The 27,944-nt window shown below is 45.4% G+C and overlaps 1 protein-coding gene across 1 annotated transcript in view; it reads left to right on the top strand.

The window, feature by feature from the left end:
* NRCAM (neuronal cell adhesion molecule) overlaps window positions 1–27,944 on the top strand; it is a 104,772-nt gene that overhangs the window by 10,014 nt on the left and 66,814 nt on the right. The window contains exons 3-10 of the mRNA XM_075558558.1: window positions 4,866–4,971; window positions 6,306–6,502; window positions 7,556–7,678; window positions 11,321–11,491; window positions 12,027–12,083; window positions 14,148–14,259; window positions 18,965–19,149; window positions 21,828–21,959. Coding sequence (XP_075414673.1) covers window positions 4,866–4,971; window positions 6,306–6,502; window positions 7,556–7,678; window positions 11,321–11,491; window positions 12,027–12,083; window positions 14,148–14,259; window positions 18,965–19,149; window positions 21,828–21,959 — 1,083 coding nt within the window. The remainder of the gene's footprint in view (window positions 1–4,865; window positions 4,972–6,305; window positions 6,503–7,555; window positions 7,679–11,320; window positions 11,492–12,026; window positions 12,084–14,147; window positions 14,260–18,964; window positions 19,150–21,827; window positions 21,960–27,944) is intronic.

Here is a 27,944-nt window from a genome sequence, read left to right as displayed (position 1 = left end):
AGTTACGCTCGGAGGTAGGGTGCTACCTTTAAACTGTAGTTCTCCCTACAGAACACGAGACATAGCATTTTGTTTTGTTTTTAATTTGCTTGGGTGTTGCAGCTAGTAATAACCAAACAGATCCGTCCTTAACCAACAGAACAAACTGCTTTCCACCCTTAGGAGCTGGCAGGACCCAGGCCATGAGGGCTCCGGGCATAGTTTCAGAGGCTGGGAAGATCAACTGGCTTATTCGCTGGAGCTTAGGGATGGTAGGATGTTGCTAATGGGAACAGTAGCCTACGACAAATAATAATTGTAATAATAACAATAGTGTACTTATTGGTACACAATAAATGATAGGAATAGTGAGTTGAGCTTTTGATCGATTCTTTAAGCCGCGTGTTGCTTGGTGATATTTAGGAAGAGGTGTCTGGTAGACAGCAGTGACGCTGATGAGAAGGCAGGAGAACAGAACCATGGGGAAGACAATGGTCGGGAGGCGATGAACTAACCACTGCAACAATGGGTTGCGTAGAAGAAGGACCAGGACAAAGAGTGATGCTTATGCTTGGGACACTCCTGGGTGGCAGGTAGAAGTGGTTTCGGAAAGGAGGTGCAGCGTGTATGGGGAGGAGCAAGGAAAGATCCTGATCCTGAGTGCTCCCCACAACGGTAAAAAGAAGGAGGCAGAGGAAGTCTGGGAGAGAGCGCTCTGAGAAGTCACATGACTTGGGAGCACTAGTCACACTATGGTTGGTGTCAGGGTTTCTCAATGTCGGCGCTACTGGCGTTTCTTACCGAGTTTGCTTGATGGGGAGGAGGTGTCCATTGCCCTGGGCACTGTTTAGCAGTATCCCTGGTCTCCACCTGCCAGATGGCAGGAGCATCTCTATTGTGATGGCTACCAATGGCTGCCGAGCTCGCTCCCAGCTGAGAACCAGTAGAAGTTGCGTGGAGTAGAGAGTCTGTGTCAGTGGCTGGCCCTAGAGTTGGGCAAAGTGGTTGCTGTCTGGTAGGAGCCCGTTGGGAGACTCTGCTTCTCTGTTGTGTGCCTTTGTAGGCAAGTCATTTTTCTGGACTGATCAGTTGAAGAGGAAGTTGTTGTTCTTGCTCTTCTGAATCTGGCCTGAACCTCTGGAAGCTCCCTGTCAATGTTGGATCCCTTGTTGGATGATCTTCGGCAACATTTTACTTGCATCTTATATCAATGATATAGTTCTATAATGTATGTATTGTATTGGGTCGCCTTTCTTTGGAATGGGTGCAGCTATGTTGTTTTTTTATCAGTTGGCCAACGAGTTGCCCAGGAGAATGAGTGCTTCCAGGGCTTCATCAGCTGTGGAAACATTTCAATTGGTGTTCCATCAGTTCCTGGAGGCTGGTTTTGGCTAATGCTTTTGGTACAACTTGGATTTCTTCCTTTGGTACCATTGGTTCTTGCTCATATGCTTTTTGGTGCAGTGACTCTGTATTCTTTCCATCATTTAAAATTCAAAGTACATTGCAAAAATTTTGTTAAACGAACACATTCATATGAACGTTTTAAAAATAGTTATTTTTAAAAATAATTTTATTGGGGGCTCGAACAATTCTTATCACAGTCCATACATACATTCATTGTGTCAAGCACATTTGTACATTTTTGCCATCATCATTCTCAAAACATTGGCTTTCTACTTGAGCCCTTAATATCAGCTCCTCATTTTCCCACTCCCTCCCCACTCCCCCCTCACTTATGAACCCTTGATAATTTATAAATTATAATTATTTTGTCATATCTTACACTGTCTGATGTCTCCCTCCACCCACTTTTCTGTTGTCTACCCCCTAGGGAGGAGGTTATATGTAGATCCTTGTAATTAGGTCCCCCTTTCTACCCCACCTTCCCTCAACCCTCCAGGTACTGCCACTCTCACCACTGGTCCTGAAGGGATCATCTGTCCTGGATTCCCTGGGTTTGCAATTCCTATCTGTACCAGTGTACATCCTCTGGTCTAGCCAGATTTGTAAGATAGAATTGGGATCATGATAGTGGGGTGGTGGGGGGGAGGAAACATTTCAGAACTGGAGAAAAATTGTATGTTTCATCATTGCTACCCTGCACCCTGACTGGCTCATCTCCTCCCTGCAACCCTTCAGTAAGGGGGTGTCCAGTTGCCTACAGATGGACTTTGGGTCTCCACTCTACACGCACCCTCATTGACAATGATATGATTTTTTTTGTTCTTTGATGCCTGATATCAGGTCCCTTCTACACCTCATGGTCACATAGGCTGGTGTGCTTCTTCCATGTGAGTTTTGATGCTTCTGAGCTAGATGGCTGGTTGTTTACCTGAAAGCCTTTAAGACCCCAGATGCTATATCTTTTGATACCTGGGCACCATCAGCTTCGTTCACTACATTTGCTTATGCACACATTTGTCTTTAGTGATCGTGTCGGGAAGGTATGCATCATGGAATGCCAATTTAATAGAACAACATGTTCTTTCATTGAGTAAGTACTTGAGTGGAGGTCCAATGTCCATCTGCTGCCTTAATATTAACCTATAAATATAAACATGTAGATCTATTTTCCCACCCTCCTATGTAATTATATTTACATATGTACATGCCTGTATTTAGACCTCTATAAATACCCCTTTTCTCCTAATTCTTTCCTCTATTTCCTTTTCCTTTCCTCTTGTCCCACTATCATGCTCAGCCTTCATTTGGGTTTCAGTAATTTTTCTAGGTTACATTGCCCTTACTGAATCCCTACTAGACCTCTCACACCCTCCTTGCTACAAATTTTAGATCACTTGTTGCTCCCCTGTCCCTGGGTTGGTCAGCACCACCTCCTAACACCCCGCCTCACCCCTCTCCCTTGTCCCCTCAGAACCATCGGTCCTGTTGTTTTCTCCGCCAGACTGTTCATCCAGCCTACCTTCTCTAGATATATCTGTAGAGATAATAATATGCACCAAAAATCAAGGCATAGCAAGACAGAACGATAAATGAGAACACCATGACACTAAAAAAGAAAGCCAGTGACCCATAAAAGAATAAATTAAAAAAAGAAAAAAATTCAAAAAGAAAGAAAAACCTGTAAATAGATCAGGGTCTAATTTTGACCTCTAGGCATTTCTCCAGTCAAGTCCAGTGGGGTGCCACACTCTGGCCCCAGAGTCTATCCTTTGCACTCCCTTGGGAGCTCCCTGCTCTGCTCCCCCTGTTGCTCTGCCGCACACCTTTAGTGTTTTGCCTCTGTGTTGCAGGGTTAGTCCAGGCCAATCCCGACCCTGAGTCTCCAGTGTTGTCCCCGTAGGGCCATGGGTCAGTGAGGGATGTCGTGTCTCATAGTGGGATCAGCCTGATGGTCCACTCTGTGCATTGGCTGTTCAGAGCGGGGAGATCTTCCTCCAGGCCTCGTGGGCCAGGATGTGCTCCACTCTCTTCCTCCCCATTCCTTTGCTTCCTTTGCTCCCAGACATGTCCCTCTCCCCTAGCTGCAGCTTCAGTTCCGTTCTCTAAAGTAAATTCTTCTGGGGGGATCCATCTTCTTTTTATGCTTCCCACAACATTCGATATTTTGCCTATTTCATTTTTAACAACTTCCAATTTTCTAGAGTCATCCTTTGTCTTTCCAAGTTCAAATTATTAATTGATGTTTGCAGCTGTTTCTTCTTTTTTGAGTCGTGCTTCATAAGCAAATGAAGGTCCCAAAGGCCGTTAGCTCCCCTAGTTCCATCACCATCATTATGGACAACTCTACTTTGAGAAGGCAGCTTTATCTCAGCCATATTTTCACTGCCTCCTGACCTGCAGGCTCGTCTTCCGGCACTGTAGCTGATAACGTTCTGCTTTGGTTCCTGAGGTTTTCAGTAACTGACACTGTTTCAATGCTATCCGGGGGCTTTCCGTGGCCTCCTCCTCAGAAGTGGGCCGCCTATTCCTTCTTCCTAGTCTGTTGTTCATCCGGAAGCTCTGCTGGAACCTTCACTTAGGGTGAGCCTCCCAGGGTTTGGAATACCAATGGCCTAGCCCTTGGATCCCAGCGACACACAAGCCACCACAGGATGACAAACTGACAGGCGTGGTGGATGCGGCAGTAGGAAAGATCATTTCTTGGTCCGTTCCTGCCCTAACACGCTGATGTTCATCTCTTAAAGCCCCTTGAGGAGAGTTGGAGGCACAGAGGCCAGGGTTTTTTAGATCAGATTGCTCTGGGTCAGAACCCCTGCAGCTCTAAGTTGGTCAGTGATCAGACCGCATCTCGGAAAGGGCAATGGAAATGTTGACTTCTAGAACAAATATCTTACAGATGTCCGTTTTCCCTTCAAAATAAGATTGCTTTCTATTTGGTCTTAATTCCTCTGCCCTCTACCTTTAATAAGGCACATTAAGTTTCCAATTTAATAACCTTTTTGATCTTTAACTTCTCAAAATGTATTTGTCGGCAAAGTATACTAATTTACATGACCTCCCCGATGAACCATATGTGAGTCATTCTTCCTAAAAGAAATACACGATTCTTCCATTGCTTAAATTCCCCTAACAGATACCGTCTGAAACGATGTACTAAGCAGAGGAATTTCTCATTGTTACATCAGAAAATAAGTGGTCTTACTGTTAGGCTTGTGCTGATAATCGTTTGTCCAAACTTTCAGCGTGGGAACCGGTATTTGTGAGTGTATGTAAAGTTACCCATCAAAAGGAAGTTGGGGTGTGACATCCCAGTTGTAAGTCACGTTTGAACTGAAGCTGTGTCCCAGCCCAGTAGAAATTACTACATCCATTGGCAGCGTATTTTGCCTCGGGGAAAGTCTTTTCCCCATTGTAGTTCCTGCTCTGGTGTTCAATTATTTCTCTGTTTGTTTTACATTGCTCTTCTTTCTCCCATTAAGTGGTACAACCCCCAACCATCACTCAACAGTCTCCGAAAGATTATATTATTGACCCTCGGGAGAATATTGTCATCCAGTGTGAGGCCAAAGGGAAGCCTCCTCCAAGGTGGGTATGCTCTCTGCTTGTTCCCGTGCCGGGCTCGCAGGGGGAGTTGCGCTGAGGAGGGGGGCCTCACCAAGCACTACCTGGGGAGATCGTTCTCCATGCAAATGACTGCAGATTGCCCCTGGGTCTGCCCAACCAACTCCTCAATCCCTTCAAAGATACTGAAATCAAGTTCTCTGGCCCTGCTCATCCTTAATGTGTCACATGTGAAAGGCCACGATTTTATCTTTTTGCTCAATTAAAACCATCCGTTTCCCCTTCTTAAAAACCTGGAACGTTCTCTTTCCTTGCTCACATTCTTCTGGAAAATGCTTGAGTATGATGGACAGATGGGAAAAGAGCCCTCCAATTGTGGTATGGAAATAAATGGCCTCATGACACGGGCGATAAATACCCTTATTGCCCGCTGGACCTCATGTCCTTCATCTGTAAAACAAAGAGGTTGCATATGGCGACTTCTAAGAGTTCTTGGAGCTCCATCCAAAATAGCAACAAACAAAAACACCCAAACTCACTGCCATCAAGGCAAGTCTAACTCGTGGTCTCATGATAACCCTGCAGGACCATCTGATTTCCGAGGCTGTAAATGTTTATGGAAACAAAGAGCTTCAACTTTCTTCTTTGGTGAAGCTGGTGGGTCTGAACCACCAACCTTGCAGTTAGGGACCCAATACTTACCCTACTGCACCAGAAATTAGATCAAAGAGAACTGCTTGCTCCTCTTCCAACTCACTTGCAAATTCTATTGAAAAGCACAGTTACGAACTGATCTCCTTTGTAACCCAGGAACTGTCTGTATTTGAAACAGCAATGACTTCATGTCTTCTCCTCTCCTTCCGTGACTTGAAACTAGTCCAATCAATTCTATATGTCTGTGACTTTCTTGTCACAATGTAGCCCAGAGCAAAGTTTTATGGACAGGTTATCAACTCAATGAACAATGTAGTTTACAATAAAAATGCTAATAGAGCTCTAAGAGCGTGTGCCGGGAGACCTGCTCCCTCCCTTGCTCTTACCTCCCCCCGACCCAACCCTTTTGAAAAATGACAGGCAATTTGTGATTTCTTTATTGACAGGCAATTTGCATGATTTCTTTATTGAGTCAGATTTGGATTGGTTCTAATGAAAACATGCCCTTAAACCTTACAGCCAACACTTTCTTTTCTAAGTCATAATTCGATGAAATGTTTTCGGGTTTGCTCTTTTGCTGAATAGTAAATCTAGTACTTATTTCTAGAAACCCCCAAGCCATCTAGAAATCTGTTACAAGAGCAAAGAGAATCCTTGTTTTCTAGGCCTTACCCAGTTTAACCGTTACTTCCTATGTTGGGCAGCTTCTCCTGGACACGGAATGGGACCCACTTTGACATAGATAAGGACCCTCTGGTCACCATGAGCCCTGGCTCGGGAACCCTCACTGTCAACATCATGAGTGAGGGGAAAGCAGAGACCTACGAAGGCGTCTACCAGTGCACAGCAAGGAATGAGCGTGGGGCTGCCATCTCCAATAATATTGTCATCCGTCCATCCAGTAAGTGAAACCTGCCCACCAAACATGCCACCTTTTAAAGCATTGCTCCCAGATTCAGCATCTGTTATGCATCAGCCAAATACCATTACTGGGGGGCGGGGAAGGGGGTGTTTTCCAATAGCTTGGCTTTATGTGCATAAAAATCATTGCTTCTTCCTACTTTGCTTTGCTAAGCCAATGTGTCTTTTATTCAGGTACTGGTTTTTAAAAGCAAAGTTAAGAAAAATATATATTTTGGCCAGCATTAATCTAATTAGCTAGTCCTCAAATATTTTATGAGCTAGCCTTTACCTAGTCAGGCGGAGAGAGCTAGTCAGTATGAAATGGGCAGTTGAGGGCTAAGGGCCATTTCTTTAAACGTCTTTTGTAATCTCCCTAGAGACATAAGAGTGGCCCCAACACCTTGAACTTATCATGGCTTTTTGGCACGAGTGACTACCCCAGTCATCTCAGGATGACGTACTAAGAGAACAATGACCACAAGCAGCTCTGGTCATTTTTTAAAAGTATATTACCTATATAATATGAGCTCCTGGTAGAGAAAACATCATTCATATACTAGAGTGAAAACTTTAAAATTGCTCATGACCCCTAATCACTGTTTTAATGTTATTTCACATTTCTTTCTATGTTTGTATGTGCTTAAAAAGGAGCCCATTGTGAAGTGTAACTTTATAATCTCTTCTGGCTTAACATATCACATATATTTACATGTCAATATTATAAATAAGTAGTATATCTCATGCTATATAAAATGTATACTTGTATAACTATTTAGTGATACATCTTTTGACCTTTAAGTGTTTTCTGTGTGGCAGGGAGTGCATTGCTTGTAACGGAATCATTACGTGCCATCGTGGTCATTTACTTGTGTAAATTCATAGACTCGGTGGATTTTTTTATGGTAATGAGGAGAGTTAGTTACAAGTATTATTTTTAAATGTCTACAAACCCAGAATTTCACCCCAAAGTTAGATAGATGAAACTTTAAAAGAATTGATCTTTGTATTTCCAATGCAGTGATGACTTGGCAGTGAATATTCTGTTTAATAGGGTCACCGTTGTGGACCAAAGAAAAACTTGAACCAATGACACTTCGAAACGGTCAGTCTTTAGTGCTTCCCTGCAGGCCCCCAATTGGATTACCACCACCGATAATATTCTGGATGGATAATTGTAAGTATTTTAAAATCTCAACTCTCTTGAAGAGTCTTCAGATTGCTGGCTTATTATGATGGATCTCAACGTCCTGTGCTCTATAAAATGTTCATGGCTGCTTTAGAGATGCTCTGGAAAAGAAATGTTCTTTGAAAGCAACCACCTGCTCTGTTATTCACTCACTCACTCACTCGCCCACTCACTCATCCAGTGTTGCTGAGCACCCACCACGTACCAGGTACTGCTTGCAACAAGCGAAACAACCCCCTGCACTCCCTGAGCTCGCATTCTTGGCAATAAGAGTACCGAGAATGAGGGATGAGAAAACAGACAGTAATGCACGCAGCAAATCCGTGTCAGTGGCGGTGGGTACTATGAGGGAACATCAGAATAATGCTCATGGGTCCTGTTTTAAGTAAGATGGTCAGGAAAGACTTCATAACAAGGCTTTGGAAACCTAAAGAAATGCATGAGCAAACCAGGGGCCCCAGGTGTCTGAGTACAAATCTAAAGTGGGTGTATCCCTCGGGAGCATGTGGAGAAAAAGGAGGCCAGCGTGGCCAGGCTGAGTGCCTCAATGGACCAGGTCAGAAAGGCCACAGAGGCTCAATAGAAAGGGCCTTGGGCTGTCCGTAGCCAGCAGTGAGCCCACCTGCCCCTGGGACCCAGCCAGGTGCTCACAGCCCCCTGGGGTGTGGGGTGGTGATGGGAGGTGGCTGAAGAGGCCAGTGCCTGGTGGCAGCTGCTGGGCTGTTGCCGACCTTGGTGTCCCTTCATAAGGGCCCGTGGCTTCATGTGCCTGGGTCTTGCATCCTCAGGCTGCCCTTTGACTTGTCCCAACTGTGCTGACCTCCCGCTCCTGCAGCGGTGGCCCCAGCCCCATTGCACCCCTCTGAGCAGTCAGACCCCGGTTCTTAGCTACACAGCAGTGTTCAGAGGTGACCTTTCTTGTCCCTTGAGGCTTGCGAGGACATACATACTCCTGATTGTGTGCTGCGTAAGAGGTGAGGAGCAGGGCTGTCTATTTTCGTATCTCGGGGTTCGGGCAGCTCTTTGGAAGTGGCCCGAGTCTGGCCACCCGCCCACTGGCTCCGGTACCTGTGCCCACCTCCTACTGAATCCCTTTGATTTGGGAAGCAGCCTTTTTTCATAGGGTAGTACAGACATCGATTTGAACTATTTTAGTAAAAGGAGTAACTTCTTAGCAAAAGGTGTGATGGTGTCTATTTGAGCTAGATAAAGCAAGGCCTCTTTGCAAACCTAAAAATAGATAAATCAAAAGAAAGAAAGGGCTTTGACCTGAATGCGGTCGGTGACAGCGCACATGTGAATCCCCAAATCATCACTAGACGTCACTATCGTCACCCATGGCACGGCTGGCAACATCATTTACATGAATCAGGTTTTTGGCGCTTGACAAAACAACTCTAATGTTTAGGGGGGTTACACCTGGGATACGAGGACCGTGCAGATCTGTCCCACCACTCTGCGTGCAAGGTGGCATTCTAGCGCCTGTTCTCCTGTGCACGTCTTTCAAAGAGAAAGAAAAGAAACTCAAAGAGCAAAGTGCCCCCAGAGGAGCCCACCCCCCTCCTACAGCTCTAAGGATTCATTAAATACATGTTCATTATTTTTCAGAAAGGTTTTTTAAATAGCCCTTTCCCTCGAGATTAAACGGCTTACAGTTTAATGGGCTTAAGCCTTAACCCCGTTCGCTTATAACCGCCAATCAAAACCTCATCTTGACCAAGAGCTCCGTTAACTTACTTTCAAGCTCTGACTGCACGCTTCCCTGCCTTTTCCTTCCCGAGAGAGCCAGCTTCTAGCCAGCCTTGTGCATTTTCTAAAACAGAGAAGGGGGCTGCGGTAGGAGAAGCACAGCTGCTTGAGTCTAACTGGAGGGGGGAAATCCCCCAGGTCATAACATCTACAAGGAAAGTAAGTGGCCATGCCGGGAACCGCAAAGGCAGCCAGTCACTCCGACGGTTAACAAGCAACCTGTTAAAGCGAGGCACTGTTCCCGGGACACAACAGTGGACCAAGCCGATGAAGGCTTCATCCTCCTACAGCTCAAAGTCTAGTGGGGAGTCGGGCGATAAGCTGTGGATGGGAAAGGCTAAGAGGCCCAGGGCGGTACAGAGGCAGTCAGCTGCTAACTGGAAGGTTGGAGGTTCAAGCCCACCTAAAGCAAGACCTGGTTGTCTACTTCCCAAAAACCAGCCATGGGAGACCGTGTGCACTAGATTCTGCTTTGACACACAAGCGTGACCAGGAGTGCACAACTGCACAGCAACGGGCGAACTGGTCATTTGGTTGGTGGTGGTGGTGGTGGTGGCTGCTGCCAGGTCACTTCCACCTCCTGACAACCCCATGTGCACAAACTGCTTCCTGGTGTTTGTTTTCAAAGCTTCGACCTTTTAGAAATAGGTCTTCACACCTGACTTTGGTGGGTTTCAAGGGAAGTGAATTTCCTTTAGAAATGGATATGTAGTTCCGGCGACAAAAAGTAGAACAGGTGGGGGAGACGAGGTAGAGGCAGGGCACAACATTGAACAGCCACGTCTTTGAACCACATGGCGGTCTGTGGTCCTTTTTACTGCCTGACAGGGCAGGGGCTCTCGGGGCTCAAACCTAGCACAGGTCTAGCTCACAGTGACGTGTTCTCGAAGGATCTGCCTCCTGGCTATTGTGTAGACATCCACGGACGCTCCTTGAACGCACATTCTAAGGTACGTGTGTGTCTGCGTGTTTGTTCTGACTCAAAGCGGCCCTATGCACAGCAGAACGGAACAATGCCCCATCCTGCCATCGTCACAATTGTGCCTACGTTTGACCCCGGTTTTGCAGCAATTGTGTCAGTACATCTCATTGGCGGTCTTCCTCTACCAAGCATGGTGTCCTTTCCCAGATAACACGTCCACAGCTTGTGTTGTGAAGCCTCGCCATTCCTGCTCTGAAGAGCATTCTGGCCATACTTCTTCCCAGACAGACTGAATTGTTTGCCCGTTGGGCAGTCCATGGCACTGTCAGTATTCGGCACCAGCACCGCAATTCCAATGCAGACTCTTCCATCTTCCCTATTCAAGTCTAACATTCAAAAGGCTTAGAAACCAATGATAAAGACCATGGTTTGGGTCAGGTGCACCCTAGTCCTCAAAGTAACGTCTTTGCTTTTCAACACCAGGAAGAGAGCCTTGTGCAGCCGATGTACCCAGCACAGTGCATCGTTTGCTGTCTTGACTGCTGCGTCCACGAGCATTGACCGTGGATCCAAGCAAGAAGAAATCCTAGTTGTTTACAAGTAGATACTAATTTAAATATGAAAAAGTCATACCAACTCTTTTGATAGAATACACTTAAATCATTCTAATTTGCATTTGGTTAATCAAACAGCTTGACTGCATAATCCTAATCTCGCCTCTATTCCCACCCAGAGAAACGAGGGTTGGCCAGTGAGGTTTTGAAGTGTCGGGGGTTTTGTCTGTGTGTGTTTTTAACAACTTTTGTTCAAAGAGATTTGGAGGAAAGGAAAGTATCCCAAGGATGGTCACAGCACTGTTAGCGAAAGAAATATTTATGTAGACACGTTTATCTCACGAGTTGGGAAAGAGGCGACTTCTATGATGGGATGATCCGGGGGACCTTTCTGCTTTTCTCCAGCCTTTCAACGGCTTCCGCAAAGTGAGAGAGTCTCCCAGGGTGTCAACGGAGACCTTTATTTCTCCAATGTCCTCCCAGAGGACAGCCGGGAGGACTACATCTGCTACGCCAGGTTCAATCACACTCAGACCATCCAGCAGAAACAGCCTATTTCCGTGAGGGTGCTTTCAGGTAAGACTTCCGCTTCCTTACCTCTCTTTCCGTGATGCTTGCAAGCCTGAGGCAAATAGATTAATAATAATTCAATACTGCAGACTACCAACTTTGGAGGAAACAGGTGGTTCATTGAAGAAACTACCTGCAAATAATTGTAGAAGTGTTGGCATACAGCTTAGACAGGACAGGTTTATTTCAGTACAGCATATTACTTTTTATTTTTTGCTATATATAAGCAACTTTTATTGCCAATACTATTTCTGTATTAAGCTTTGGAATATACTTCCTGCTGTCAGCATCTGAGTGTGCTTTATGCCACATGATGCCAGTCATTGGTCAGTCTTGCAGCCTAAGATAGAGAAAGGGCCCACATTACTGGTTGGGGTGAGTGATTCCATGAGTTTATCATGTACAATGTCATGCACTGTTTTTACTTAGTTGGGATGATGCTTTGTCAGTAGAGTTCGACCCCTTTGCTCTTACTGCCCAGTGCTTTTTTTGATCTTTCCCCTACTTGTGTGCATTCTTCATAATATTCTGTTTATTTCAGTGGATGAATTGAATGACACTATAGCTGCTAATTTGAGTGACACTGAGTTTTATGGTGGTGAGTCATGGTGATTGTAACTGATTTCCCTCTCCTTCATTGTAGAATTTAGTTCACTAACTTCACCTCCATGGCTATTTAACCTTATTCTTTAAAAAGTCTTTAACTACATGTTTAGTACCACTAGAGTACATGTATGCTTGGTGGGACTATAGTTATAAACTTTCAAACATCTGTCACGAAAACATTTTCCACAATGTATGCTTGATAATGAAAGCGCATTTTAACTGTTTCCGTGTAAAGAACCATTTCACGTGAATTGAAAGAAAATCTTTCATGTATATTTGGAAGTGTATTTTTCATTTTTGTCCTATCCATTAACATTTTCCTGTGGTCTAAATAAAAATTGGCAGTCTTTTAGTCTGCTCGATTACTAGCTCATCAAATTCTTAATAACCTTTGGCAGCTAACTTCAGTGAACGTCCATAGTAAATCATCCCACTGCCCGAGTGTTCCCACATGACATGACCAGTCTAAGCTGCAAGAAGATGTCCCTCGGTGTTGTTTAAGCCTGAGTTGGCATCTTGAGATATCCGAATTTTTAATACACAGCAGCTAATCTCACTCTTTTAAATAGAAAAGAATTTGATTTCCTAAAGAGGATAATGACTCTAAAACATAGAGTGTATCGATGAAAATAGCAGGTTTTGGATATCAGGCTGGTTTAATCATCTGTAAGATAGATGATCTGCTAGGGTAACTTTTTATCCTGAAGATCAAACTTTTAAAAAAAATGGAAGTATCCCTCCATAACCAGGATAGATTCCACATTCCCTGCCTTTATTTTATTTTAATGTACTTCTGAAAAAATATGGATCTCAAAATCATTCTCCCTTCCCCCCAGCCACCCCCCTCAGGTCACCCCCTTCCCTGCCCTGGGTGGTTTCAGAGAAACAGGTTCCCTCTAAAATATCAAATCCCATAGGAAAGCTCGAATGTCTCTACAGTCACCGCTCTAGGATTCAGGGGTTTTTGTTTTATTCCCTTAGAAATAATGGAATAATTCCCAGATGGCATTTTCATTCAGGATCTGTGAGCATCAGATAGAGCTCATGCATTAAAGTGTTTTTGAAAACTGTAAAAGGCTATAGAACTTGAAGACAGTTTATTTTCTACTTCAGTTGGTTGTGTTTTCCTCCTGGAAGGCCTTCAGGAGATAAGACACAGACCGCAAAGGCCTCCATAAACGAAGGCAGCTGTCCAAATCCCCCGAAGAGCTTGCGCTTCCACAGTAGCATCTCCATATCTTGGGGTCTTCTTTATGTTTTCACGAAGGAATCAATCCAGATGTCCTTAATTCCACCACTATTTTAATGATGCTGTGAAATTTGCCAGATCTTCATCGAGATTGTCCCTCACATGTTGTAGTGTGGGGTCTTGATATGTTAGGTATCCCTCACAAATTACGATAGTTTTCCACCAATGATGCTCCCATGTAAATTACATGCTCTCACCTACCTACCAGAGAGAATGCTACGTGGAGTGAGGTAGTTCCGGCACAGCACAAGTGGCCAAACAGACACAAAACAAACGTGTGTTTTCTTTGTGTGGAAATATGGCATCTGCATGATGAATCTGACAAAATTGGCTGTACTTTGTTCCCCCGTGGTAACCACAATACCTTTTCCATGATTATATCTTTTCTAAAAAACCTAACATCTTCCAGAGGATAGACAGTTAATTTTTGTTTTGACTTGAGCCATAATCATATGCGATGTAGCAGGATTTTCCTCTTTTGGTCCACATTTTGGAAATATTCCAACCCATTGAAAATTCATAAAAGCTGAACCCAAATTAAGGAAATGTACAAAAGGAAAGTAAGACCTTCCTATCCGCGCTCATATAACCCAAATTGCTTTCTGTTTTTCATTAACTGAGTGAGTGATGACTATTTTTCAAGGCCAAGTGAGTGTATGTGTAGCTTAACACATTGCACGCCTTCTGTTACATGGCTTTGAAAGGGTTACAGTTTAGACAGCTATTGTGATAGTGAGATGCAGTTCTAGGGGTATGCATACCTAGAAATTGACAACTTCTAATGCATCCTGATTTCCCTTTTTGCAGCTAAATCAAGTAAAGAGAGGCCACCAACATTTTTAACTCCAGAGGGCAATGCAAGCAGCAAAGAGGAATTACGAGGAAATGCTCTCTCACTAGAGTGCATCGCAGAGGGGCTGTGAGTGTGCATTTGTGTGCTGGGTTCTATATTTTACACTTCACATGAAAAGACAGCAGGTTGATATTGTTGTTGGGCTGTGAGTGTACATTTTGTGTGCCGGGTTCTATATTTCACATTTCACATGAGAAGAGAGCAGGTTGATATTGTTAGGCTGTGAGTGCACATTTTGTGTGCTGGGTTCTATTTTCACACTTCACATGAAAAGACAGCAGGTTGATATTGTTGTTGGGCTGTGAGTGTACATTTTGTGTGCTGGGTTCTATATTTCACATTTCACATGAGAAGAGAGTGGGTTAATTGTTATTGTTAGGTGCCCTCTAGTCAGTTCCATCTCATAGCAAGCAACCCTCTGGACAACGGAATGAAACCCTGCCCGGTCCTGAACCATCCTCCCCGTGTTCGTGATGTTTGAGCCTCCGCCCACCTCCTGGAAGGCCATTCCCTATACCTCTACCAACCACAAGAGGCTGGTTGCCCCTGATAATATAGCCAATGGAGTCTTGCGAGGTCCACGACTATGGAGCATTCTGGCTGTCATTCTTCCAAGACACAATTGTTTGTTTTGCTGGCAGTCCACAGTACTTTCAGTCTCCTTTGCCTACACCATAATTCAAAGGCAGCAATTCTTCCACAATCTTCCTTATTTCTTGCCGAACATTCACATGTGTAGGAAACCATTGAAATATCAGGGCTTGGGTCAAGAGCCCGTTAGTCCTCAAAGTGACACCGTTGTTCTTTAACACTTTTAAAGAGGCTTTGTGCAGCAGATTTGCCCAGTGTAGCTGGTTGCTGCTTCCTCCTTGAGCATGGATGGGTGGATTCAAGCAAAATGAAATTGTTGGCAACCTCATTCTTTTCTGTTTACTGTGAGGCTATTGATTGGTCCAGTTGTAAAGATGCTTGTTTTCTTTACATTGAGTTGTAATCCCAACATTGAGTTGTTGATCAAAGACTGATGGCTGAAGTCTTTGATCTCTATCAACAAGTGCTTCTGGTCCTCTTTGCTTTTAGCAAGCAAGGTTGTGTCATATGCTTATTATAGGTTGTTAGTAAGCCTTCCTCCCATCCTGATGCTGCAGTCTTCTTCAGAGAGCCCAATTTCTCAGCATACAGGTTGAATAAGTATGGTGAAAGTATACAACCCTGAGAGAGAGGCATTCATGTCATAAAGAAAGAGTTGCCTCATACTACCTCCTAGGCATCATGAACATTTTAATGATTATTTTAAACATAGGTAATATGAATCTAGTATTACTGCTAAAATAATTTGTTCATTCAGCAGTATTGATCCTGAAATAAATATCAGTAATCACCTGATGATTACTATGGTTATAATTAGGTTGTATCATTATGCTACTGTTGTGTAATAAGCCTCATCAAAATTTAGTGCCCTCAAAACAATAGCTATTTATTATTGATCGTTTATCTGCCGGACTATAAGTATGTCCCGATACAGACTGGATCCAGTTAATTTCTTTGGATCTCACCATGCATTTGCTGGGAATCAGGGTCTGCAAGCTCCTGGCTGGAGCACCTGAGCTCTTGGCCATGAGCTTCTTACACCCAATAGACAGCAGAAGCTCACAGACTCTTCCGATCTAAGCTAGGAACTGGCATGCTTCCCTTTCCACTATTTCCTAGTGGCAAGTCACAAGAACAACCCCGCATTCTTTGCAAATGTTTCCATTGTTCACACTCCCGAACTGATATGCCTTTGACACGATTACATGGGGGCTTTGGCTGAATACGAGATGCTCTCACGGTATGTTAGGTACACATCCGTAGTCAGCATTGATATAGCTCCCACTTTGTCTGGTACAGGACAGCTGCTATGGATGAGCATATCTGCTCACTACTTTGAGTGGACTCTCAGATTTCCCCTCCCAGCCTGTGATCCAGGCTGTCTGTGAGCTGGTCACTCACTGGTCCCACATTCTTGCCCAGAATAGGCTTCCAGGAATAACTTGACTTCAAGCGGTGCACGGAGGCCTCTGCTGGCCACGACAGGAAATCACACACCACTCCACTGACTTCCCCAAGTTACTGAAAACTAGCAAACCCTCTTTTCAGACAAGTTGAATTTCTTGATACGAGGAGCTATTCCATGCCTCTCTCCCACCTTCTGGTGCCGTGAGCAATCCTAAGCATTCTGTGGCCTATTGATTCATCTTCTAATAATGTCTTCTCTCAGGTCTAACATTTTTATAAGACACCACGTGGATGAGATTAGAACCCATCCCAATATTTAAAAGCCCAGTCAGTTCCCATACAACCTCACGTGTTCACAGGTCTGAGCGTTACTACTTCATCGTATCTTTTTGGAGACCACAATCGAATTCATGACAATACTTGTTCTCATAATTTGGTGAACCCCCACCTTACACAAAGGATATTTTCTTAAAAACTAAAATACAGTCAGTTTGGGGAAATTTTATAAAACTCCCAAAGGAATACTAAATGCCTTGAAATATTGAAAGACCAAGACTCTTGTTATAAAACAATACGCATTTTACTCAAAGATTCATACTATTTTTTTATTCTTAAAAACAGAAAATAATACATGGCTTTGTGGTGTGTAAGATATGGTTGGCGTTCATGCTTCCATCCCCCTCCCCCTCCCATACCCAAGTCAAGAGATACAAAGTCTAACTGTAAGGAAACATCATAATGCTATCACATTCCACATGTGTACAGTATCTTCAATTTTTAAAGATAATCTCATATTTATCACAATCTTATTTTATGTACTCACAGCATGGTTTAATTTTAGCAGCTATCATTTAATCAAATAAATAGGCTCAATCATTTTCACTAAATCAAACAAGCCAAAAACAATACTATAAACAATCCCACTTGCATTTTTGATGGCAAGTATTGTGATCTTCCTGAGGATCTACACAATACCTTTCTGCCTTTATTTTCCCAACATCTCGCTGAGTACTTGTTGCATAATTCAGTACGTGGTAAATCCTTGTGCTGGATATACTTTTACTTTCAGCCTCACGGAAGCTTCCGGAAGGCCTCAGATCCATCTGAACACTTTTGTCCCCATTGAGGCAGAAAAGGTAACTGAGGCCCAAAGAAGTCAGGTATCCAAAGCCAGAGAACAATGTAGGGGCAGGGCTAGGTCTTTGTAGCAGGTGTTTTATCACAAAGCCTGTGTTCTTACATTTAATCCATGTTCATAGTCCATAGTTTCATAAGAAACGCAGGTGGATGAGAAATAGCATAGCACATGAATTTGATCGACTCTTATCAATGAGTGTAACAATTTAAAATATCTTAATAATGAAATTAAGGAGAGAATCACTATTTATATCATCATGTGGCCCGTGGTGTAATTGAACAGTTCTATTCAGTGTGGAAATGTAGGTGAAAGTTCAAGGTCTCCGATGTGTACGTCAGTTCTTTTTCTGTGCGTCTCTAACTTGCTAGGTGCCCTGAGTCCATTGCAGCACATAGCGACCCAATGGAGGCCGAGCTAAGCCCTTGTGCTTATGCCAGCCTCACGGCTGTTCCCATGAAGGGGACCCTGGTGGCAGTACCATGCGTCATCAATCTTGTCGGGTCTTCCTCTTTTCCACTGCCCTTCTACGGGGTCAAGCACAACACCCTTTTCCTGAGACTGGGCTCTCCTCGTAACATGTCCAAAGTGCGTGAAACCAGATCCTCACTTCTAAGGAGCATCCTGACTCCACTTTCAAGACAGATTTGTTGTTGTTGTTGTCGTTGTCCGGGCAGTCCATGGAGCGTTCCATGTTCTCTGCCAACACCGTGGTTCAAAGGCATCGCTTCGCGTGCCGCCTTCCTTACCACGGCTTGAGCCAGGCGCTCCTTGGTGCCCAAAGTGACGTCTTTGCTCTTCAAACCTTGGAGGTGTTTTGCAGCTGGTTTTCCCAAAGCGATGCCCCCTTCGTTTCTCCACGGCTGCTTTCATGAGTTGCTTGTGGATCCAAGGAAAGCGAAGTCCTTGGAAACGTGGATCTCTCCTCTGTCTGTCACGATGATGTCCATTGGTTCAGTCGTGAAGATTCTTGTTTCCTTTACCCTGAGTTGCCCTCCACACTGAAGGCTTTGATCTTTACAATAGTGCGCCTTGCTTCCAACAAGCATGGTCGTATCATCTGCATATCTCTCTGGCTGCTAATGAGCCTTCCCCCAGTCCAGATGCTGGGCTCGTCTCCATAGAGCTCAGCTTCTGGGATGATTTGCTCAGTGCACAGATTGAATAAGGATGAAAGCTTAAGCCCTGGCATGCACCTCTCCTGTCTGAACCTCAATCTTCCCTTGCTCTCTTTGAATGAATTTTAAACTTGCGGGATAAAAATGTAAAGCGTGGTATCATTAACTTCTTGACTGACACAGCACATTCATTTTTTAAAAATTTTCCCACGAGTCCCTCATTGTTCAGAACTTAAAGGAGGATAATTAAGTCCCTTCAGTATCGCATCATGGTAGGGTTCTTACTGCATCCTTGAAGTCCAAGTTTAGGGTGTGCCATAGATTACTTTAGCCCTGTAAGTGGGGAAGGTGCTAACTTGCAGAGTAGTATTTATTAAACTGTGATGTTTACTTAAATTGTCTATATGTTTCTTATGATCTCTGTCAGTAATTTATTATAAGCTTGCATGAAATTGTATGCTTCAGAGTTGTCACAGTTGACCGTTTTTGTGGTAACATTGTTATTTGTTTATCCTATCAGACCTACACCTATTATTCACTGGATTAAAGAAGATGGAACCTTACCCATCAACCGGACATTTTATAAGAACTTTAGGAAAACGCTGCAGATCATTCATGCTTCAGAAGCCGATTCGGGAAAATACCAGTGTATAGCCAAAAATGCATTAGGAGTTATCCATCACACCATATCTGTCACAGTTAAAGGTAGATCGCTGGTTAAGATGCATCGTTCTTGCTTTCATGAGAGACCTGACAACTTCAATTAAATATACCTTTAATGTGTTTTCAATAAAAACTGTTAGTTTATATCAACATTATGGGACCATGGATGTCATCTCATTGCTATATCTAGTGAAATCAAATCAAGTTAAAATATTGCTTCCCTACATCTTTCTTACAAGCTAGATGGTGTCTGGCTACTATGACCAAATTTATAGAAAATCTTGATCAACAGGGGGAAATGCAGAACAGAATTACAAACTTGCATAAAATTCAGAGTTTCTGCCGTCACAGAGTCTAGATGAGCCTCTGAAACTATTGCCCCGGGATCACCTTTCAACTTCAAACCCACATTACCCCCTGAAATCTTCTTAAAACCAATGTTGTAGCTTTGCTGGAAAAATGAGTCGGCCTTGAGCAATATGCCCTTTAAAAAGTTATCTCTATATGATCAAGTGGCAACAACTCGGTGGGAACCATAGAAGCACTAAGTTTGTGAGTGACAAGCAGCCGCTCAAGGAGAGGAGGTTGACAGTGATTGCCTCGCTCAAAGAACAGCCTCGGTGCCCCTGAAGTGTACTTGCAGAAACTGTCGAAAGGACCTTTGTGTCTTTGTTTGTTTTATCTTCCTTGCAGAAGAATTCAAATGAATAAATGGAGGAGGAAGGAGGTAAATGGGAACCAACTATGACCACAAAAGAGAGACATTTACTGCCATCGAGTTCAACTCGTGACAACGCTGTCAGGCAGAGTAGAAATGCCCCAGCTGGGTTTCCAAGACTGGAAACTCTTGACAGGAGTAGAAACGTCATCTTTCTCCCACAGAGCCGCTGGTGGTTTTGAACTCCTGACCTGTGCTTCTCAGTGCACTGTATAACCTCTGCACCACCAAGGCTCCGGTCTTAACTGCCCCTCATGAAACCCACTGATGCAAATGAAGATAAGTGGGTGACATGATAATGAGAAAGCAGAGTATTTGTTTAATTCTTGTGGCGGGTTTATCATAAACCCACAAATTCCTTGACCCTTTGTCATCAAGGTGGTAGTGCTTAATTTCCTTCCCAGGAATGTAAGCTAGGCTTGGAGACTCACTTCTAAGGAAGAGAATACGGAAAAGGGAAACCATGCTTTACGGGGGAGAAAGCTGGCAGACGCCGCCTTCTCTAGGTCAGGCCGATATCGCCAACTCCACGATGGGATGTGATGAGCAGGGCCGGTCACCTCTGTGTCATTGGTCTCACAAACCTGTAGCGTCTGTCTAATCATGAGGAAATGGCAGATAAGCCCAAGTTTAGAACTGTTGCACACGATAAATGGCTAGTACTCTTCAAAAGTGACAAGAAGACAAGAAAAGACCAAGAAACTGTCAGATTGGAGGAGACTGGGAGTCATGGCAAACGAGCAGAATGTGGTAGCCAGGATACGATCCTGGGAAAGAAATAGGACACTCATGGGAAAGCTGGGGAAACCCTAATGAAGTCCGGGGTCAGTCTAGTTAATAGTGTGGTGCTACTATTAATTTCTTTGTTTGATAACTAAATCATGGTGGGACTGGATTTAGCTTGATAACTAAATCCTTTAAGTACTTGGCTAATGACCCAAAAGTATACGGTTTGAACCCACTAACTGCTCCAAGAGAGAAAGAGGTGGCAGTCTGCTTCTGTAAAGATTCTAGCCTGGAGAGCTCCACGGGGCACTTCTGCTGGATGCTATAGGAATCATGTTAGGCCGGCTTGACTAGAGATACCAAGCCGATGACAGTCATCTCTATATAAGAAAGAGCTTCATGTTCAGAAACAATTGTCTATGAAGAAGACACCCCGGCCCAGCCCAACTCAAGTACATAAAGCCGATCTAGCCCACAAGTCCCTCTTCAGACTCACACCACCACATGCAGTGATGCAGAATGCAGCATCACAGGCTGCTGGGTGCAGAGTCGTGTGGATCCAAGGTCCGTGGAAACATGGCAGCCCCCCCTCCCAGAAGCTCTCGGGATCTGTGGCAGAGCCCCAGCAAGCAGGGAGCCAAAGGTGCAGAGAGGGCAGTTTCCAGGGTCTCACACTCTTATACCCAACGCTGTGACTTGATTGACAGGTGTGGCTCCACCTCTAGCCAGGAGTGTCTAGTTGATACAAAATGATCCAGCCACCACAAGGATGCTCTCAATCAACTTGATGGGAATGAGCTTTGGCTACCATACCTAGATAAAATGTGAACATTAAGAAGCTGGGGGAAGGGTGCACGGGAAAAACTTTTACTGTCTTTGCAATGTTTCAGAAGCAAAACTTTTAAATTGACTTCTAATTTTATAAATAGATATATTCTAAGGACTCCGAATGTAAAATCGTGTTTCTTAATCTTTTTACCTATAATTCACTGGAGACCTTTGCTAAATCTGTCACCTCTTAGATGTTTGACTAATTTTCATGTCAGATGAGCTGAAGACATTTCTATCAAAAGAATCTGGAAAGAACAGAAACATGTCAGTGAGTCTCTGTAAACATGTGTTTGAATATCTAAAGTGGTATTAGGCATCTAGTCACTCTGAAGAATGAGATGATATGTTTTACAAAATACTTAATTATTAAAATAATTGAGTAGCATCTTCTGCTAAAACACTTATTTGATTCCGGTTGCTGTTTTGTCTATTTCTTCTCTCAAAGCGGCTCCGTACTGGATCATGGCACCTAGGAACCTTGTGCTGTCCCCAGGAGAGGATGGGAGTCTCGTCTGCAGAGCTAATGGCAACCCCAAGCCCAAGGTTAGCTGGCTGACCAATGGAGTCCCGATAGAAAGTAAGTTGCCTTGACTGGCTCCGGCAGCAGTCAATTTAAGAGGATTATCTACATCGTGTGTCTCAACATTTGAAAAGCTGGTGATGTGGAACAGGTGCACCAAATTACTGTTAGGTGATAGCGGATTTATGATGATTTTGAGTAGTTGGTTTGGGCTGTGGACATGGTGCTATATGTGGATTGGGAGCTCTCAAAATTTCCTTTTTCTTTTTTTTCCACATGGATCATGGGCCAAATGACATAGGCAGAAATAAACATAAAACTAAACGTTCAAGCCCCATTGAAAGCAATAGCCAAAAGCAAGGCCCCAGGAATTTATAGGATGCCAGTCTAAGTGTTGCAACAAGCTGTGGAAGCACTGGAAGCCCTCGCTCATTTATGCCAAGGAATGTGGAAGAGAGCTACATGGACAAGCAAAGAAAGGTGGCCCGATAGAATGCACAAATTGTAGAACAATATAATTACGATCACATAAAAGTAAACTTTTGCTTACTATCATCCAACAACGGTTGCAGCAGCACATCGACAGGGGTTCAGGCTGGATTCAGAAGAGGCTAGAGAACAAGAGATGTTTTATTGCTGGTGTCAGATGGATCGTGGCTGAAAGCAGAAGATTCCAGAAGGGGGGTTCCCTGTGTTTTATTGACTGTGCTAAGGCATTCATCTCCATGGATCATAACGAAATCTGGACAGCCTTGAGAAGGATGGGGATTTCAGAACAATAAACCGTGCTCATGTGTAAATTGTGCTTGGATCAAGAGGCAGTTGTGGAAACAGAGCACGGGAACGCTGCGTGGCTTACAATCAGGACAAGTGCGCATCGAGGTTGCATCCTCTCACCGTACGTATCCCATCTGGGTGCTGAGCAAACAGAGATGCTGGATAATAGAAAGAATAGTGTGGCATCACCTGTTCACTCGTCCTCCCTGCCCACCTTGCCAGCTTCTGGCCGCCGTCACACTGCCCTGCACAATCCGCACAGTGTGACCATGCGCACTCCATTAATCATCTAAGTGACAACAGAAATCTGTTTAACAAGCTTTGGGTTAAAAGCTTGGGGACTGTATGATAATTGCCTTGGGGCCTGGCAAGGGAGGATTGATGGAAATAGGGAGCTAACAACAACGAGGACATGAAGAAAATATTCTGAACTTGATTGTACAGCTCTTTGCAATATGACTGAGTGATTACATTATATGGCGTGTGAAGTACAGCCCAATAAAACTATTGTTTTTGAAGTGTGGGCTTAGTAGAAGGGACTTGCTCTGGTTAGTTGTTAAACGCCAAGGAGTCGGTTCCCACTCCGTGGGAATTGCAGCAAAGGAAAAAAGATAGAGATTGCACCTTGCCGCTCCACAGTCTCCTCCTCGTGGACTCCACCCACCCTCAGCTACTACCCACAGGATAATCTTTGATCACGTCTCCTTTGGAAAGGCCACAACCCTCTTGTGTTTGCTGTTGGTTGGTGTCACTGAGTCAGGTGTGACCTATAGCGACTCTGCACAACAGAACACAACACCGCCCAGTCTGCACCACCCTCTCAGTTCCATTGCCTGAGCCCATGGTTGTAACCACTAGGTCATTTCATCTCTTTGTCACCGCCCCTCTGCCACACATGCTGTCCTTCTCCAGGGACTGATCTCTCCTGGCAATATGTCCAAAGGATGTAGGACGAAGTCATGCCATCCTTGCCTCTGAGGAGCATGCTGGCCGTACTTCTTCCAGGACACATCTGTTTATCTTTTAGCACTCCATGGTACTCAGACCAAAATAAAGAAGAAATCAGTAATTACTTCAAACAAAACCCAGCCTCTGTTCGCCCACCTGGCTGATAGCAGCATAACCTACAGAGATATTTGCACTGATAATAAAGGCCGCTTTCAGGCTGATTGTGGGAACACCTTCGCTCCTCTGTGCCTCAGAGCCAGACTCAAATATAGGTTCAACTTGAAAGGAAACCTTGACATTGTCCTTCCTCCTAAATGTGGATCCAAACACTACTGGCAGATTCAGCATGTCACCAGCTCCTGCTTCTCCCCATGGAGGTTTTACCATCGCAGGTCTGGTCTAAGTACCGGCACCCTGACCCACAAGGATTTGGGGGACGTTTGTGCACACTCGGAGGCAGGCAGGCTGTGTTTACTCTGAAAGGAAACATGCTCCTGGGGGAACACACTCCAAAGAGGCCAGCAAGTGGGGTTCGGAGTGTCCCACTCCCAGTTTTAACCAGAATCCACCAGAGGAGAACACCTGTGGCCTGGCTATCAGGAAGCTGCGGCCACTCTTGGGGACAAGTGCGTAAGGGCTAAGAAGACGTGGAAAGAAGCTCGGGAGAAGGGAGACGGCAGTGGGCGTTCTGTGAACTTCTGAGACAGACATACAGAGAGAACAGCAGTGCGTGATGGGACAGGCTCCGCACTTCCGTTCCCTGGGTTGCAGTTTATGGATTTGGGGATTCCTGAGATCTAGACTCCGTCAAAGTGGCAAGTGGGAGAGGCCGCTCATCTCGCCACTCAACAGGGAACACTGGAGCTCAAGAGAGTGTCCAGAAGACAGAGCCTCGAGCTGAGTAGCTAGGGCAACCACGGGCAGGTGACATGGGAACACAGGTGGGTGGGCTGGTGACACAGAACGGGAGAGAATAAATTGAGGGCAACCCTGCCTCTTTTGGGCAGCCACACCCTTTGCCATCGGCCTGGGCACTACCCCACAGAAAGCCATGTCACTGGTCATGGTATGAGCCTTGAAAATGCGCTACTAGGTAGCAAATATAGACAAACCCACAAAAGAAAAACAGTGGATCCCTACTTACCACAACCCACAGGATGCTGCGCTCCCCACGGTTAGCAGAGGGTGACTTTTCCGAAGTGGGTTGGCAGGCTTTCCTTCTGAGGCATCTCTAGATGAACTCGGCTTCCAGTCTTTCAGTTAACTGACCCCACTTTCACCACCCAGGGGATCCTCCCTGATGGTCACACACGTGCATATGCACACACACGCGCGCGCGCGCGCACACACACACACACACACACACACACACACACCCCTCTTGCGCTTGAATCCGTTTTAACTCACAAGAACCTCATGTGACCGAGTGGTGCCAAGAGCATGTTGACAGCACTGTGTGGGTTGGTTATGGGGAGTTTTCCCTGGGTTACTGACCTAAAGGTTGATGGTTCTGAACTGACCCAGAAGTGCTGCAGAAGAAAGGCCTGGCGATTTTCCTTTTTCTGTGAAGAGAACAGCCGGGGAAAGCCTATGGAGCTCGGGTTTATGCTGGGACACATGGGGTGGCCATTCATAGATCCTCTCCTTTTAAACAAATTATTTAGGGGTGGGTGATTTGCAAAAGGTCTGCTTTGGTGGTGGTGGTGTGGGGTGGGATCACAGTGATGAACTGGGAGAAACCTTAAGCCCTTGATTGTACCCCCAATTTGACTCATTGAGTCCAAAGCAGAAAGAGACCCAAGTCTTTCAAATCAGGTTTCAAATCAGCTGATTCCTTCCATCCCCAAAATATTCTTTAAGTCCCTTTGGAAGGAAAAAGGGACACTAGGCAAAAATCCGTAAGAACGCCACCGCTTCTACAGACGCTAGCTCCAAGGGCCCCTTGTCTGCCTCAGAACAGTCACTCTGGTGGGCAAAACCTGGCCAGCCCCGCGTAGTCCAGAGAGCACGCGCTTAACACCGCCCAGACCCAAGTGACACGAAACCAAAATGCACCGCCCGGCGAGGTTTGAGGGACTGTATGAAAGGGTCATGGCATTGGGAAGGTGGAGAACCACTGGCCTGTGAGGTTTGAACTCCGTGCGGGAAACAGAAGACTGGTGTTGGCTTCCCACCTGCAGCTTGCTGAGTGGTGCACCACACAGACACAGCCAGCAGTACTGGTGTGGGGGTGAAGGGTGGAGACATACAGACAGGTCAGGTTAGGGAACAGAGAGCCAGTGGAGCCCCAGGATATATGGTGTTGAATTGGCGTGGTTAGAATTCCTAACTTTCACAGGACTTAGGGTTGGCCACAGAAGGTAGCTGGCAGCACAAGCTAGTTTGCTAAGGATACCCCCCACCCAAGAAGCTGTAGAAACTGTGGGTGGAGCAGCTGCCATGGACGGGGGTGGGAGCAGCTGTGTTCTACACCAGCAGGCATGGAGCTGCAGGTGTCCTGGCCAGGAGCCACACAATGGAGACAGTCAGGAGCCCATACGGCCAGACGCACAGCCTCCCAACTCCTCATGGGTGATCAGGTCGGAGCCTGCCCTACTCCCTCTTTTCAGGCTATGGCTGCTGAGCAGACAAATCCTGGAAAAGGAGAAATAGGATCGGGAAAGTGAGGGGAGACACTTGGGTTCCGTTAGCGCAACAGTGTCCTTGATTTGGAACATTGCAATTCAGACCTGTAGCCTTTTGTGCGCAAGCTAGGAGAATCCACTCAAAGAGCACCGGGCTTCTTGAGCTCACTATCCTCTACAGTCCCGTCTCCCCAGAGGTACTTCTACCAGAAAGAAAACAAAGAAGCTGCCTTCAAGTCCGTTCCAACCGACAGCCACTCTGTAGCACAGAGGTGAATTGTCCTGGAGGATTTCCAAGAATTGCAGTCTTTACAGGAGCAGACAACCTCATCTTTCTTCTGAGGAGCGACTGGTGGGATTGAACCATCAACCTAGCAGTTAGCAGCTCATTGTACAACCCACTGTGCCACCAGGACCGACTGACTGACATTAAACTCTTCCTGAAGCAAAACATAGCTTGCATTAAATATGGAATTTTCCCCAAATGACTTAAATACATATTTTTAAATAATCTTCATCTGTGGGAAGAATTTGGCAGCAGAGAGCCTCGCTGGAAGCGTGTTTTGCTGTAAAGGTGCCCGTGGAGTGCAACCCAGGGCCAGGAGGAGAGGAAGGTGCTATCAGCAGGATGGGGCGAGGCGTCCCTGTTTCCCGCCTGCAGAGTCAGCCTGAGGTGACGCTTCCAGGAGTCCTCCTCCTTCCTCTGTGCCTTCCCCATCCTGTGTCACCTGACTGCCTGTCAGGTTCAGAGTCCTTTCCCGGACTCAGCCGGAATAGCAATGCTGGAGTCAAGCTTGTCACCCAAGGAGATTGCTTAAAGGAGAAAGTGCCCAGATGGGGGAGACATGGAGGTCCTTAAGGCAGCCCAAGCTGTATGGCTCTGAACAAGGATCAGGGGAAGTTTATCAAGGGGCTGGTGAAGAGGAAGCGCCATGCTTACTCGTGGTGGCAGGTGGGGGGTTCCAGGCCTTGCCCCGTAAAGGAGGGGTTATGGTCACAGTGATGGGCACACTGGGCAGCAGCATCTTCTAATCCAAGCCCTCTCCGTAGATGCTCTCGTCTCGGTCTCTCTGGTCACGGCAGTGGAGCGACTTGTGCTCTGGGGGCTGATTCTTTACGGGTGCAACAGTTGGACGAAATGAGCTGTAACTCTTGCTATAAAGAAATAACGATTGGAGATATTCCAAGTACAACAAGATCTGGGAGGGGGCGTGTGAGGGTCCATGTGCTGACCCGGGGCAGTTTGGCCGGCATGACTCCGGCCTCTGACCCAGACACCCATCTCAGCGCAGAGCCAGATATTTGTAGATCTTCCATTGTCCCCTATGTAGCTCGTGTGAGCGCTTTCTGGTCCTCCTTAGCTCGGGTCCCGTTAGTATCATGGGTTCAGGCCCCTTTCCTCTCAGAGATGAGGAGGGAAGGCAGTGAAGGGGATGCAAATGACATCAAGCCTCCTCTAATCACAAGTGCATTGTGTGCACACACGTTGGGGGTAGCTCGTGGAAGCCAGCTTAAAAACCCACTGCTCTCGGGCCCATTTCAACTTTGTGTCCAAATAAAGAAAAGCCCTCTGCCCTCAAGTCAGCTTTTACTCAGAGCAACTCCGTCAGGGTTTCTGCGACCAAGTCCTGAAAGGCGCAGTCTCCTCTCTCTCCCACAGAGCGGCGCGTGTGTGAACTGCCCACCTTGCCAT

This window comes from Tenrec ecaudatus, chromosome 9 (genome assembly GCF_050624435.1).
Source record: "Tenrec ecaudatus isolate mTenEca1 chromosome 9, mTenEca1.hap1, whole genome shotgun sequence".
NCBI classification, from domain to species: Eukaryota; Metazoa; Chordata; class Mammalia; order Afrosoricida; family Tenrecidae; genus Tenrec; species Tenrec ecaudatus.
The sequence above is the reverse complement of the archived record's forward strand: the minus strand, read 5'-3'. Positions and strand labels throughout refer to the sequence as shown.